At 31.7% G+C, this 11,521-nt stretch overlaps 2 protein-coding genes across 2 annotated transcripts; one reads left to right on the top strand and one right to left on the bottom strand.

The window, feature by feature from the left end:
• The first annotated feature begins 239 nt into the window (after positions 1–239).
• LOC139867449 (dehydration-responsive element-binding protein 2C-like) lies at positions 240–2,292 on the top strand. Its single transcript, XM_071855816.1, has 2 exons — positions 240–323; positions 1,071–2,292. Exons 1-2 carry the CDS (start codon positions 310–312, stop codon positions 2,152–2,154), a joined length of 1,098 nt encoding a protein of 365 aa, XP_071711917.1. The 5' UTR covers positions 240–309; the 3' UTR covers positions 2,155–2,292.
• A 4,016-nt stretch (positions 2,293–6,308) lies between these two features.
• Positions 6,309–7,465, bottom strand: LOC139869167 (uncharacterized). The gene is made up of 2 exons (XM_071857488.1): positions 6,981–7,465; positions 6,309–6,909 (listed from the first exon to the last, which is right to left on the bottom strand). The coding sequence occupies exons 1-2, from the start codon at positions 7,463–7,465 to the stop codon at positions 6,309–6,311; spliced, it is 1,086 nt and encodes a 361-aa protein (XP_071713589.1).
• Positions 7,466–11,521: the final 4,056 nt, after the last annotated feature.

Below are 11,521 nucleotides of genomic sequence, written 5' to 3'. Positions count from 1 at the left end.
ATCTTCACCATATACCTTTTCCATACAGAAAAAGATCACTTAAAAAGCGTTAGAAAAATTAGAAATATAATTATAAATTATAAAAAATACACATATCCAAAGAAGGTTATAAATATCTCAAACCTGTTTGACTCACTCCATTTTCTTCCGTGTTCTGACGTTCTTCAAATTCACAGAAATTAACAAAGATTCTGTAATCTTTATCTCATCGTATATTTCAATTCATAAATTTTCTAGAGATTTGGCGACAGAATTAGGATTCGTTAATATTTCTAATAAGCGAAGTAGGTTTCTGATTACTTCCTCATCATGTTTTTCAAAAGGTATGTTTATGATCTGTTTATAATGAAATTCTTCTTGTTTTCAAGTTTACTTTCGTGATTTATTAAATATCTACTTGTAAATTATTTTTTTGAAAAGCAAACATTTTATCAAACTGTTGTAAATTATAGTTTCTGTATCCATATGTTACATATATAGTAGCTTATGTATCTAACGATTTATGCTAATTTTGATGATTTTATGTCATGAAAACCTTAATCTGTTGCATTTAGCATGTTAAACTTTATATTTTCGACTATATACGTATCGTATCTTATAACTTACTTTTGAAACTATGATTTTTTAATGCTTTTGTTATTAATTGAATGAAATAATATATTGGTTATTGGCTAGCCACTAATAAGGTATAGGGCTAATTACTAACCGAAAGTTTTGGCCTTTTAAAGAGTAATTGCATTTACTATTTTAATTAGCAAATATGCATTTTTTCATATTTTATGTAATTGTATTGTAATTTCCAAATTGTGCGCAACTTTTGGACGAAGTAAACTTTCTCTCCAAGTGAAATTATAGTATCCTACTTTATACGGAGTATATCAATATCATTATTTAATACTCCGTATTTATGACTCCGTATATTTACTTATTATAGTAAATAGTAAAGTAATTTTGGCGACATTAAATAGGGGTACTTCGGCACGAAGCAACTCATTAGCATATATATATATTGACTTGTTGTTTGTTTCTGTATGTGTTGATTTATTTTTTTTGTAATTAATTATTAGCAGAAATACAGAAATGACGTCATATTCAAATCAGCCTTCATCAAACACAAATTCATCATTAATGGAATCTTCTAGAAAGAGGAAGTTACATAGTAGGCGTGATGGACCAAAAGGTGTAGCAGAAACATTAGCCAAATGGAAAGAATACAACAATAAAATCGATTCGTTAGACGAAAAGGCAAAACCTGCACGAAAAGTACCCGCAAAAGGGTCAAAAAAGGGTTGCATGAAAGGCAAGGGTGGGCCCGAAAATTCTAGGTGTAAATTTAGAGGTGTTAGACAAAGAACATGGGGTAAATGGGTTGCCGAAATTCGAGAACCGAATCGCGGTAGCCGGTTATGGTTGGGTACGTTTGGGTCTGCGGTTGAGGCTGCGTTGGCGTACGATGAAGCGGCGCGTGTTATGTACGGCCCGTGCGCGCGGTTGAACTTGCCGAATTGTCGTACGATGAACGAGTATTCTCAAATGATTAATAATCCGAGTGTGTCGAGTTGTGATTCGACTACAACGTGTAGTCATTCTGAGGATTCGAAATACGGGTCGAGTAGGGGGACGATTAGCTTAAAAGATGAAGGTGATTCGAGTAATAGACCATTGACTTTGGTCAAACGAGTAGTGAAAGAGGAGCCGGTTGAGGACGAAAGAGATGTTAAACGGATTAAGGATGAACCGGTCGAAACAAATGATTTTCAAAATCAGAATGTTCATTTTGATGATATGTTGGATATGGAAGAGTTGTTAGAAATGATGGGGCAAAAAAATCAGCAAAATTCGGATAAAATCATGTACAACGATACCTGGTTTATGAACGAGCTGCAAATCCTAGATAATTGTGGGACCCAAGGTGGTCACGGGTTCGGGTTTTCGGTCCCAGAACAACATGACAAGGTTGATAATGGATTTGAGGAGCCAGGTGACATGGGTTGTTGGTTTGAGGAGAAGCCGATGGTTCGAGATTTGCAAGAAGAAGGTTGCGGGGTTGGGGTTGACTACGGGTTTGACTTTTTGATGCCAGGGCGGCCTGAAGATCGCAACTTCACATTAGAGGAGTTGGGGTTTGATTTGGGTGCTGATTTTGGTGTTTAAACAGGAACTTGAAGATTTCAGATATAGTATTTGAAGTGATAGTTTAATTATAAGCTTTTTATATTTAGAGAAGCTGTTGAATATTGATCATGGTGTCAAGAATAGCATCCAAGAAAAAGGACAATTTGTGAATGTTTTGGAAGTTTGTAACTAGCTGCATGGTTTTTTTCTTCTTGAGTTCAATATGTTCGAAACCAAAGTTTAGGCTAGTTATCAAGCATGTATACATAATACAACTTTGTACAGTAGAAGCAACTGAAGGAAATAATAGACCTTTTTATTTGCATTTTGGCCATTTAATCATCTTAAATTTGTAGCAGTTCGTTACGTTGTAGGTGTTATAATTTGTACATTGGCTTGTTACGTTGCCTTGTTTCGTTAAATAAAGGATGCCTTGTAGGCCAATATCAACGATTAAGCCGGGAATGTTCAGTTAAAATCTGAATGAGATTTGTAAGATATACGATTGAAACTGGTCTGGAATGAACGATAATAATATACGGAGCAATAATTTTGTTAAGGACGAGCTATTTATGAATTTTTTTTATTTAACAAGTGAAGTCAATATGAGTCGAATACACGCTTTTTGACTAAAATCTCCCAAGATGTTGGGATTGATATCGATGAATAACTCAACATCAACATGGTTTTTTTGTTGTTGTCTCGGTGTCAGTATTGCCACACGTACACATGCCATCGTCCACCTGTCTTTTGGTATTCAACAACGGATAAGGATGTGTTTAATTTCGAGTTTTAATTGAAATAGTATAAGAAAAAGAACTTTAACGTGTGTTCATATAATTAAATAAACTTTATCTACATAAATTTTATAATTAAAAGAGTTCAATGTTACTGATGCTTCCAGTTAAGTTCAAGTTTAGGTGGATAAGCTCAACACCATTGTTCATGCCTTTTTCCTTTCTCGTAGTCGAGTCTATTTGGGTGAACTCGATGTCATTGCCGGCGTGTGTTAACTTTGTTGACCATGGTAAATCGATGTTTTTTGAAGTAGTTCTCTCGGGATCTTTTTTACCGCTCGAATGGGGTTTTAATCTTACTTGACGAGCATGTGGTTCTCTGATTAGGAGTGTTATGTGGTTATTCGGGTACGAGAGGTTACTTTGTTTTGCACGTCTCGGGTTAGGTGCTGCTGGAGTGCCCGACGTTCATTTTAGTGTGCGGCTTTTAAGTAGTGGAGATTGTAGTGTTAGATACGTGTCCGGTATTATGTAGTGTTTAGATTTAGGTTTGATGGTTATACGTTGTAGTGTTATTACATTTTCAATGTACTCGCTCTCTTTCAATCAATGTTTTCTTTCATTGTTAGTAGGATGATCAGAGCGAGTCCTTACAATTTCAATCACTGTGGTTTGTATGTACCACCGGATTTTTACGATATATATATATATATATATATATATATATATATATATATATATATATATTAATATTTTCGCTGTAAAAAAAAAAAAAAAGCTCAACACCATTTAAGAATTGAATCACCAACTGAAGAGCTTTTGAAGCAACATTGAGTTAATTTTTTTTATCGTGATCTTGTTTGATTATTGATTCACTCCAACACAGACAACAAGACATTTAAGTTATTACTTTCATTTTTTTTTATTTTTTTATTTAATAAGCGTACACTTGAGAAGAAGTTAGAAAATTGGTACCAAACATGATAGTATATATTCTACACGACAGATTACGAGAAAAACAATTTTGTCTAGACAAGAAACACATTACTCCATATATTTGTTTGATTAATGATGGTAAAACTATTATACCTTTAAATTCTAATTTATGGTCCACACATAAAACATATAAAGTTGTAAAAAAATATATTCACAACAAGAGTATAAAACTCTCCTAAAACCACTCCCAACGGGCTCCGCCCTCATACATTCATGAAGCCCGCCCTCGAGGGCGCCGTTGGCATTCCACCCGTTCTCGGCCACCCTCGATTCTCTTTCATGCTTCTGTGCTGGTGTCTGTCATGGGCATAATATTTCGAGGACGTACAAATTAAATGAATGTAGCCGTTGCCCAGCATTTTTTATCAGTTGCATACCTCAACGGCTTCTTTTTTTTCTTTTTCTTTTTCTTTTTCTCCTATATAAATACACTCCAATCTTCCATATCTCAACACCATTCTTCCATATATCAAATTACTCCAAAATCAAACAATCACTCAAAATGGCACCCACTTTCGTCCCAATTTATGTTTACTTCAACGGTGAGTTTTCGGATGATTGGAAATGGTGTACACTTGGCGAAAGAAAAACGTTCGAAAACGTTGACGTTAGTGAAATGGATTTTTCGAAGTTGTTGAAGTTTGTCAAAGAAAAAGTGGAGTTCAAACACACGGACTTCGTGTATTACAATGACGATGAGAAAATATACAAGTTTCTTGATACGGATGAAGATTGAGATGCCGTTAAAAATAAAGCAATTACGGCAAATGAACCCATAAACGTGCATCTTCTTTTCATTGATTACGATTATCGTCCACCAAGAGAGAGTAGCGATGAGGAATGATGGGTTAGCGATGATACGATTAACAAAAAATATTGATAGTCTTAATATTATGTGTTCGTATTTATATGCTTAATTGTGTAATTTTTTTTTTTAAATGTAATCGTATTTTTGTTTATCAATAAAAGTGTTGTTTAAAAAATTTGTAATAATAATAATAATAATAATAATAATAATAATATAATAATAATAATAATAATAATAGTAATAAATATTAATAAAATATGTGGGGCCATGTGATGGGGAGGGAGGATGTCATGGTTGGTAGTGGTGTGTTATGAAGAGGAAGTGAAAAACAAATGGAGAGAGAAAGCTGATCTGACGCTGATGTGGTGGTGTGTCCTGGGGAGGAAGTACGTCATGGTTGGGAGTGGTCTAATAGCATGATAGAAGGTAGAATGTATTAGGAAGATGGCTTATAGACCTCTAGTAAACTTAAAAGATTTTATCATTACAATTCATGTTTTAATAAAATGATAATTTCCACATTAATTTCTCCATATAAAAAATGGAACAAATAAATATAACAAAAAAAAGATGAAAACCTGAATTATTTTATTGAGAAAATTGTTTAAAAATACATCGAACTTTCACTCATTTCCTATTATATGCATCTAACTTTCAATGTTACTATTGTATGCACTCAACTAATTATTTTGTCCTATTGTATGCTCTAAACGACCTGAAACCGGTTAGAAGCTTACGTGTAACAAGTCATTTTCGTTTTTGTACATGTCATCTGCCACATAGACTTATGTTTGACCATTTTCCCTTTAAATAACCCTAATTTAACACACATAGCAGCAGCCATATTCCCAAACTCAACATGTCTGCTCGTTCTTCATCTTCAATCAACACAAATCAAAATTCAGGAAAAAAGTACTGTGATTGTGGGTATCGTTTAGAGGAACGAATAGCTTGGACTCGATCTAACCCAGGAAGGAGATTTGTTGGCTGTCCAATTTATGTAAGTGTTCAATTTTGCCCTAATTTTAAGATTTTGAATTTTTTTCTCAATTGAAGCTTTCTTCTGCAGGATAAACAAAGAAAGTGTAAGGTTTTCATGTTTCTTGATGATGAGCTTCCTAATCAACACTACAAAGATCTTCTATACGAACTGCATATGCAAACTTTGAATTATGAACCTCGAAAGCAGCATGTTGAGGATTCTAAACTCATACAAGAAGTAGCTAGTTTGAAGACCAAGGTTGAGTTTTATGATAGGTTGTTTTTAGTCATGGGAGTAATTGTGATTGTGTTATGTATTGTAATAGGTTTTTTGATTGTTAGATGAAATGTGATGATGATGTAATGTTGTAATGTTTGATCTTAATGAAAGGTTTTTACCATTTTGGATGTGTCAAACTGAGCACATAATGAGCACATTGTCTATGTATAAAACTGAGCACAAAAGAGCAAAAGAGTGCAGATTACATACTACAAAGTGAGTAGATTACATAAAACTGAGCAAAGTACAGATTACCAAAGTGCATATTGCATTACATTACAAAAGACTTCATTATATATAGCAGATAATTGCATTACATTGGTTACAAAAGACATTAATATATAGCAGATTACATTACATGTGCATTGGTTACAAAAGACATCAACCAAGATCAAAATACATCAAAACAACACATGGATTTAAACTTAATCACTACAGTTTTTAGACATAAACCTAAATCAAAAGACAACATAACCACTAGATTCAACGTTCCTTGTTTCCTTGGTCTTCCAACAGGTTTAGAAACTGCTACTTCCTTCTGTTTTGGAGCATTTTTACACCCTCTTATATTATGTCCAGCTTCTAAGCAGTTTTTACAAGTCATTACAGCACCAACCTTTGATACCCTAACCCCATTACCACCTTCATGTGCAGCTCTTCTTCTTTTTCTTTTTGGTCTTCCTGGCATGGTTCTAGTTGGTGGTGGTAAAAGCTTGTTCTGTTGATTTGGTACCCAAGTTGTCATTCCACCTACTGGTTTAAGATAGGTAGTGTACGCCCTCATGTACATATCCTTTCTAAAGCAAGCAGGGATATAATCTTCTGGACTCTTATTGGGGGCAACTATAACTGAACAAGCATGGGGACAAGGAATACCAGATAACTGCCACATCCTGTAGCTGTAAGTTCTAGTCTCTTCATTAACTTTGAAAGCTTCATTCTTGTGTCTCACTTCAAACTCAGAACCACCTGCAAATAGTGCACTCCGGAATCTACAAACAAGGTAAACAGTTAGATTATTTACTATGGAAATTAAAGTGAACAACATAAATAATGTACATACCTGTGATGATCTTTATTAATTTCAAGTCTTTTCACTATATTAGGAGCAATATCACCAATCCAAAACTCAGCTAGCCTTCTCATAACATTCATTCTCTCCATAACAATTACCCTAATAGATTCTAACATTGTAATTATGGGTTTATGTCTACATTGAACAATGACAGCATTAAAACACTCACTAAATCCATTTTCAACTGCCTCATAACATCTTTCTGTTTCAAAAAATGCCATAGACCAAGATTTAGGATTTCTTTCAGTCAAATAAGTGAATACATTTGGGTTAGCAGCCTTCGCTTTTTCCATGGCTGTGTTAAATAAAACAGGATAAAAACATTTTGAAGCTGCCCAAAATAGATTTCTAAATTCAACACCACTATACTTTTTCCTAAAGTTGTCATATATATGCCTAGCACATTGTCTATGCTCAGCATGTGACATTATGTCCTTCACAACTTCTAATAAACCCTTATGTTGGTCAGACATGAGTATTAGCCCAACACCACCTTCCACTTCCAAATCACTTGCAACAAGCTCTAAAAACCAAGTCCAATTTTCTTTGTTCTCAACATTAACAATAGCCCAAGCTACAGGGAATATGTGACAACCCGGAAATTTTTGACCAAATTTAAACTTTAATCTTTATATATTCCCGACACGATAAGCAAAGTTTGTAAGTTGAATCTCAAGAATTTTAAACTGTGTTCATACACTCATTTAACCTCGACCAAATTCCAATGATTCACGAACCATTATATGAACGAACATGATTATATATGTATATGTGTATATATTATAACTTGAAAACATTAACAAAGTATTAGACGTATAATACTTTATATAAACGTATTTGTTTCAAAATATATTTTAATAGTTATCAATGGAATTAAAAGATAATATCAAAGGATTGAATTATTAGATATATTGAATTATAATTACGAGTCTCTGTTAAGAGGTCCACTATGATTTGAGAAATCTATTCTTTTTAACGGTATTCGGAGTAATTGGTAATGTGATTTTTTAGAAGGAACAAAAGTGTCAATTAACGAGAACTAGACAAGGGTTAGTGGAGATTCCCGTTTGATTTTCAATTTATGATTTACAATAATTGTCTCGTGACTTTTGATAAGATAAACTATTAAACTTGTATATTAATTAACGTGGAAGTAAAATTGTAGAATATAGATAACTTAGAAGATGGATATCGACAAGTTAAGTAAATTAACGTTTTACATTAAAATGATTTTATATGTTTATCTAATCATTAGACGTTATATCACGTTGCACCAACAAACATTAAAAACTTGAAATCTATTAAAAATGTATTTAATATTACTTTTCTAAAACATTTTTACGATATAACAACTTCTTCTATTTTAACCTTTTAATAAAATGATTATTGTATATATTTAGTTTTAGAAAAACAAAGTTATCATATTTGATTTAAATATATAAAAATGTTTCAATTTAAAAAGAACTTTATTAATTAGGACGTTTTATAAGATAATTTGTATATGACTTTTGAAGAATTTAAATAAAGGTTATATTATAAATTACAAGTAGATAAAGCGTTTCAAAAATGTAAACGTGATTGATATAATATTTTTTTTCTACTATCTAAACGATTCCAAAATAAACTTTAAAAATATAACTAGTTTTGAAAAACTAAATATTGTATTATTACATATTTCAATATGAACAAATATATATTTTAAATAAGGATATATATATATATATATATATATATATATATATATATATATATATATATATATATATATATATATATATATATATATATATATATATATATATTATACAAGTGACAAAATATAATATTTTAACAGATGATTTAAAATGTTACATTTTGATAAACTACGAGACTCTGATTTATAAAAGCAAAAGACCACGACGCTCAATTTTATAGGTTACATTTATCATAAGGTAAATTTTTGATGAGTAAAGTAAAAGTATTAATAAGTGTACATGTCGCGTAACGTAAAAGGCTAGTTTTATAAACGTACGAAAGTGCGCTCGAAAAACCGAAAGTGGTACATGAGTCGAGTGACAACGTCCAAGTCATTTGAGTAAAAATTACATTTTTACCATGAGCGTAAATATAATATAATATATAAGTAATTATATAAATTAAATATATTATATATATAATAATAATTAATACTACGTAAAACATATAAGAAACGTGAGTTACGTTAATGATTAATTCCATTAATTCCGTAAATTAAGGCTTTTGATTCATTCCATTAATTCCGTAAATTAAGGCTTTTGATTCAGCAATCCTCCGAGATTGCGGAGGTGGGGCCAGATTTGGGACTATAAAAACTCGAGCTCATCATTCTTCAATCTATCGTCTATCTCTCTCGTTATATATATATTTATTATTATTATTATTAATATTATAAAGATTATTATCATTAAACTTATTATTAGTAGTACTAGTATTATTATAATTAGTATTATACATAAAATATTACGACGAGGTCTTGAGTGCATTATTTTCAAAACAAATTTTTATGAGCGGGATAAAGCTAAGGAATTATGGGTTATAGCTATGGAGGTTATGGGTATGGGTCGAGGGTATGCCTATGAGGTCAACCTAGTATTTATCATCTCCGTTGCGTTTACGTACCTTTCCTGCAATATTGAATCTCAATATTGATACGTGTGTACTCGTAATTTAACTTTTACATACTAATAGTGTATCCCTGACTAGTGCTCGAGTATATAGGATTATGCATGCTTGTACTTTTGATATTGCCTTTAGTTAGGTTATGTTGAATCCTGAATTATTTACATATGCGGTTGAGATAAGGTATAAGATATGCATGTCATTGGAAAGCTAGCGAAAAATTAAGAACTTTTCATTTAGATATCGAATGGTTTCGATGAACGGATTAGAAGTTATATTCAATTGAATTTTTGTATTATTAATAAAAATGATTATTATTATCGTCGTTATTATCGTTGTTATAGTTTTTATCTAATTATTATTATTATCATTATCATTATCATTATCATTATTATTATTATTATTATTATTATTATTATTATTATTATTATTATTATTATTATTATTATTATTATTATTATTATTATTATCAATAAGTAGTATTATCATTAAAAATTGTTATTTTTATTATTATCGTTATTATCATTAAAGTTATAATTAGTATTATCATTAATATTATTATAATATTTATTATCATTAGTATTATTATAATTAAAAACTAATATTAGTAACACCTAATTAATATGATTACTATTATTATCATTATTATGAACACGATATAAAAGACGATTAAAAGCTATTAAACGAAACGATTAGGAAATAATGAGTAAGAGCATCATGATGAAATTAAAATATTATAAGATATTGATTTAGATAAATTATCGTTCTTATTATTTTTATCAATACTATTATCATTAAAAGTATCGCTAGTATTAAAATTATCATTTTAACAAAAATTATCATTTTAACAAAAATTATCATTTTAATAAGAAATGTCATTGTTACTATAAAATATCATTATTATTATCATTTTAAATAGAATTATTATTTTAAAAGATAATATTAAAAAGTATGGTAATGTAACACCTCGACTTCAATTCACCAAAACGTGTACAATTTTTTTTTCCTGGTGCAGCACAACTGGACGGTGTCCAGATTTCTGGACGGCGTCTAGCAATGAAGGGTAGGACGGCGTCCAGAAGATCTGGACGGCATCCAATTTTCCTTCCAGCTGCTGTCCCCGGGTCCAACTTACACGAGCGGAAATCCCGTTTCCCGACGCTTTTAAACTAAAACCTTTTCACAACATAACACAATATAATAAACTAAGAGGTTTTCATCATCAAAACAAGTTTTACATCACCGGGCCTACATCGGCCCGAATTACACGTTTCGTTCAAAAATACAAGTTTCGACCATACTAGTTTAATTTCCAAACGACACTAGAGCATGGTGTTTGGGGTTAAACTACCCAACTCTTGGCCGTACTTCCAAAAGCTACCCAAAAGCATCCCCTATCAAAATAAGCGGGAGACCACTAATCCAACCGAATACCTTTTCCTTTGTCCGCGCCAGAGCCTAAAAAGGTAAACAATGAGAGGGTAAGCTAACGCTTAGTGAATGCAATAATTATACATATACATATATAACCTACTTACTTGCATCACTTACACAATACCATACACGAGCTAGCAATTCTACAACCATGCAAAAACATTATGCATATACCAATAACCGCAATTCACAATGAGCTAGCAATACCAAATAGCATAAAGTTCATAATTAAATATGCTAACACAAAATTCGTACAACCATGGTTAACTAAACGAACAAGGGAAATGGTACTTAAAAGACCGTCGGAGTTCATAACATCCATTAGTGTTACTTAAACACCGCGTAATCACTAATTCCCCGGGTGATGTCTTGAACAACGCGACTCACTCACCCCATGACAATGTGGCGTCTTGAACAATGCGACGAATCCACATGTCAATCAAAACAATGAGTGGTGC

Source organism: Rutidosis leptorrhynchoides, chromosome 9, assembly GCF_046630445.1.
Source record: "Rutidosis leptorrhynchoides isolate AG116_Rl617_1_P2 chromosome 9, CSIRO_AGI_Rlap_v1, whole genome shotgun sequence".
In the NCBI taxonomy this organism is placed as follows: Eukaryota; Viridiplantae; Streptophyta; class Magnoliopsida; order Asterales; family Asteraceae; genus Rutidosis; species Rutidosis leptorrhynchoides.
This window is presented reverse-complemented; position numbering and strand designations above follow the sequence as displayed.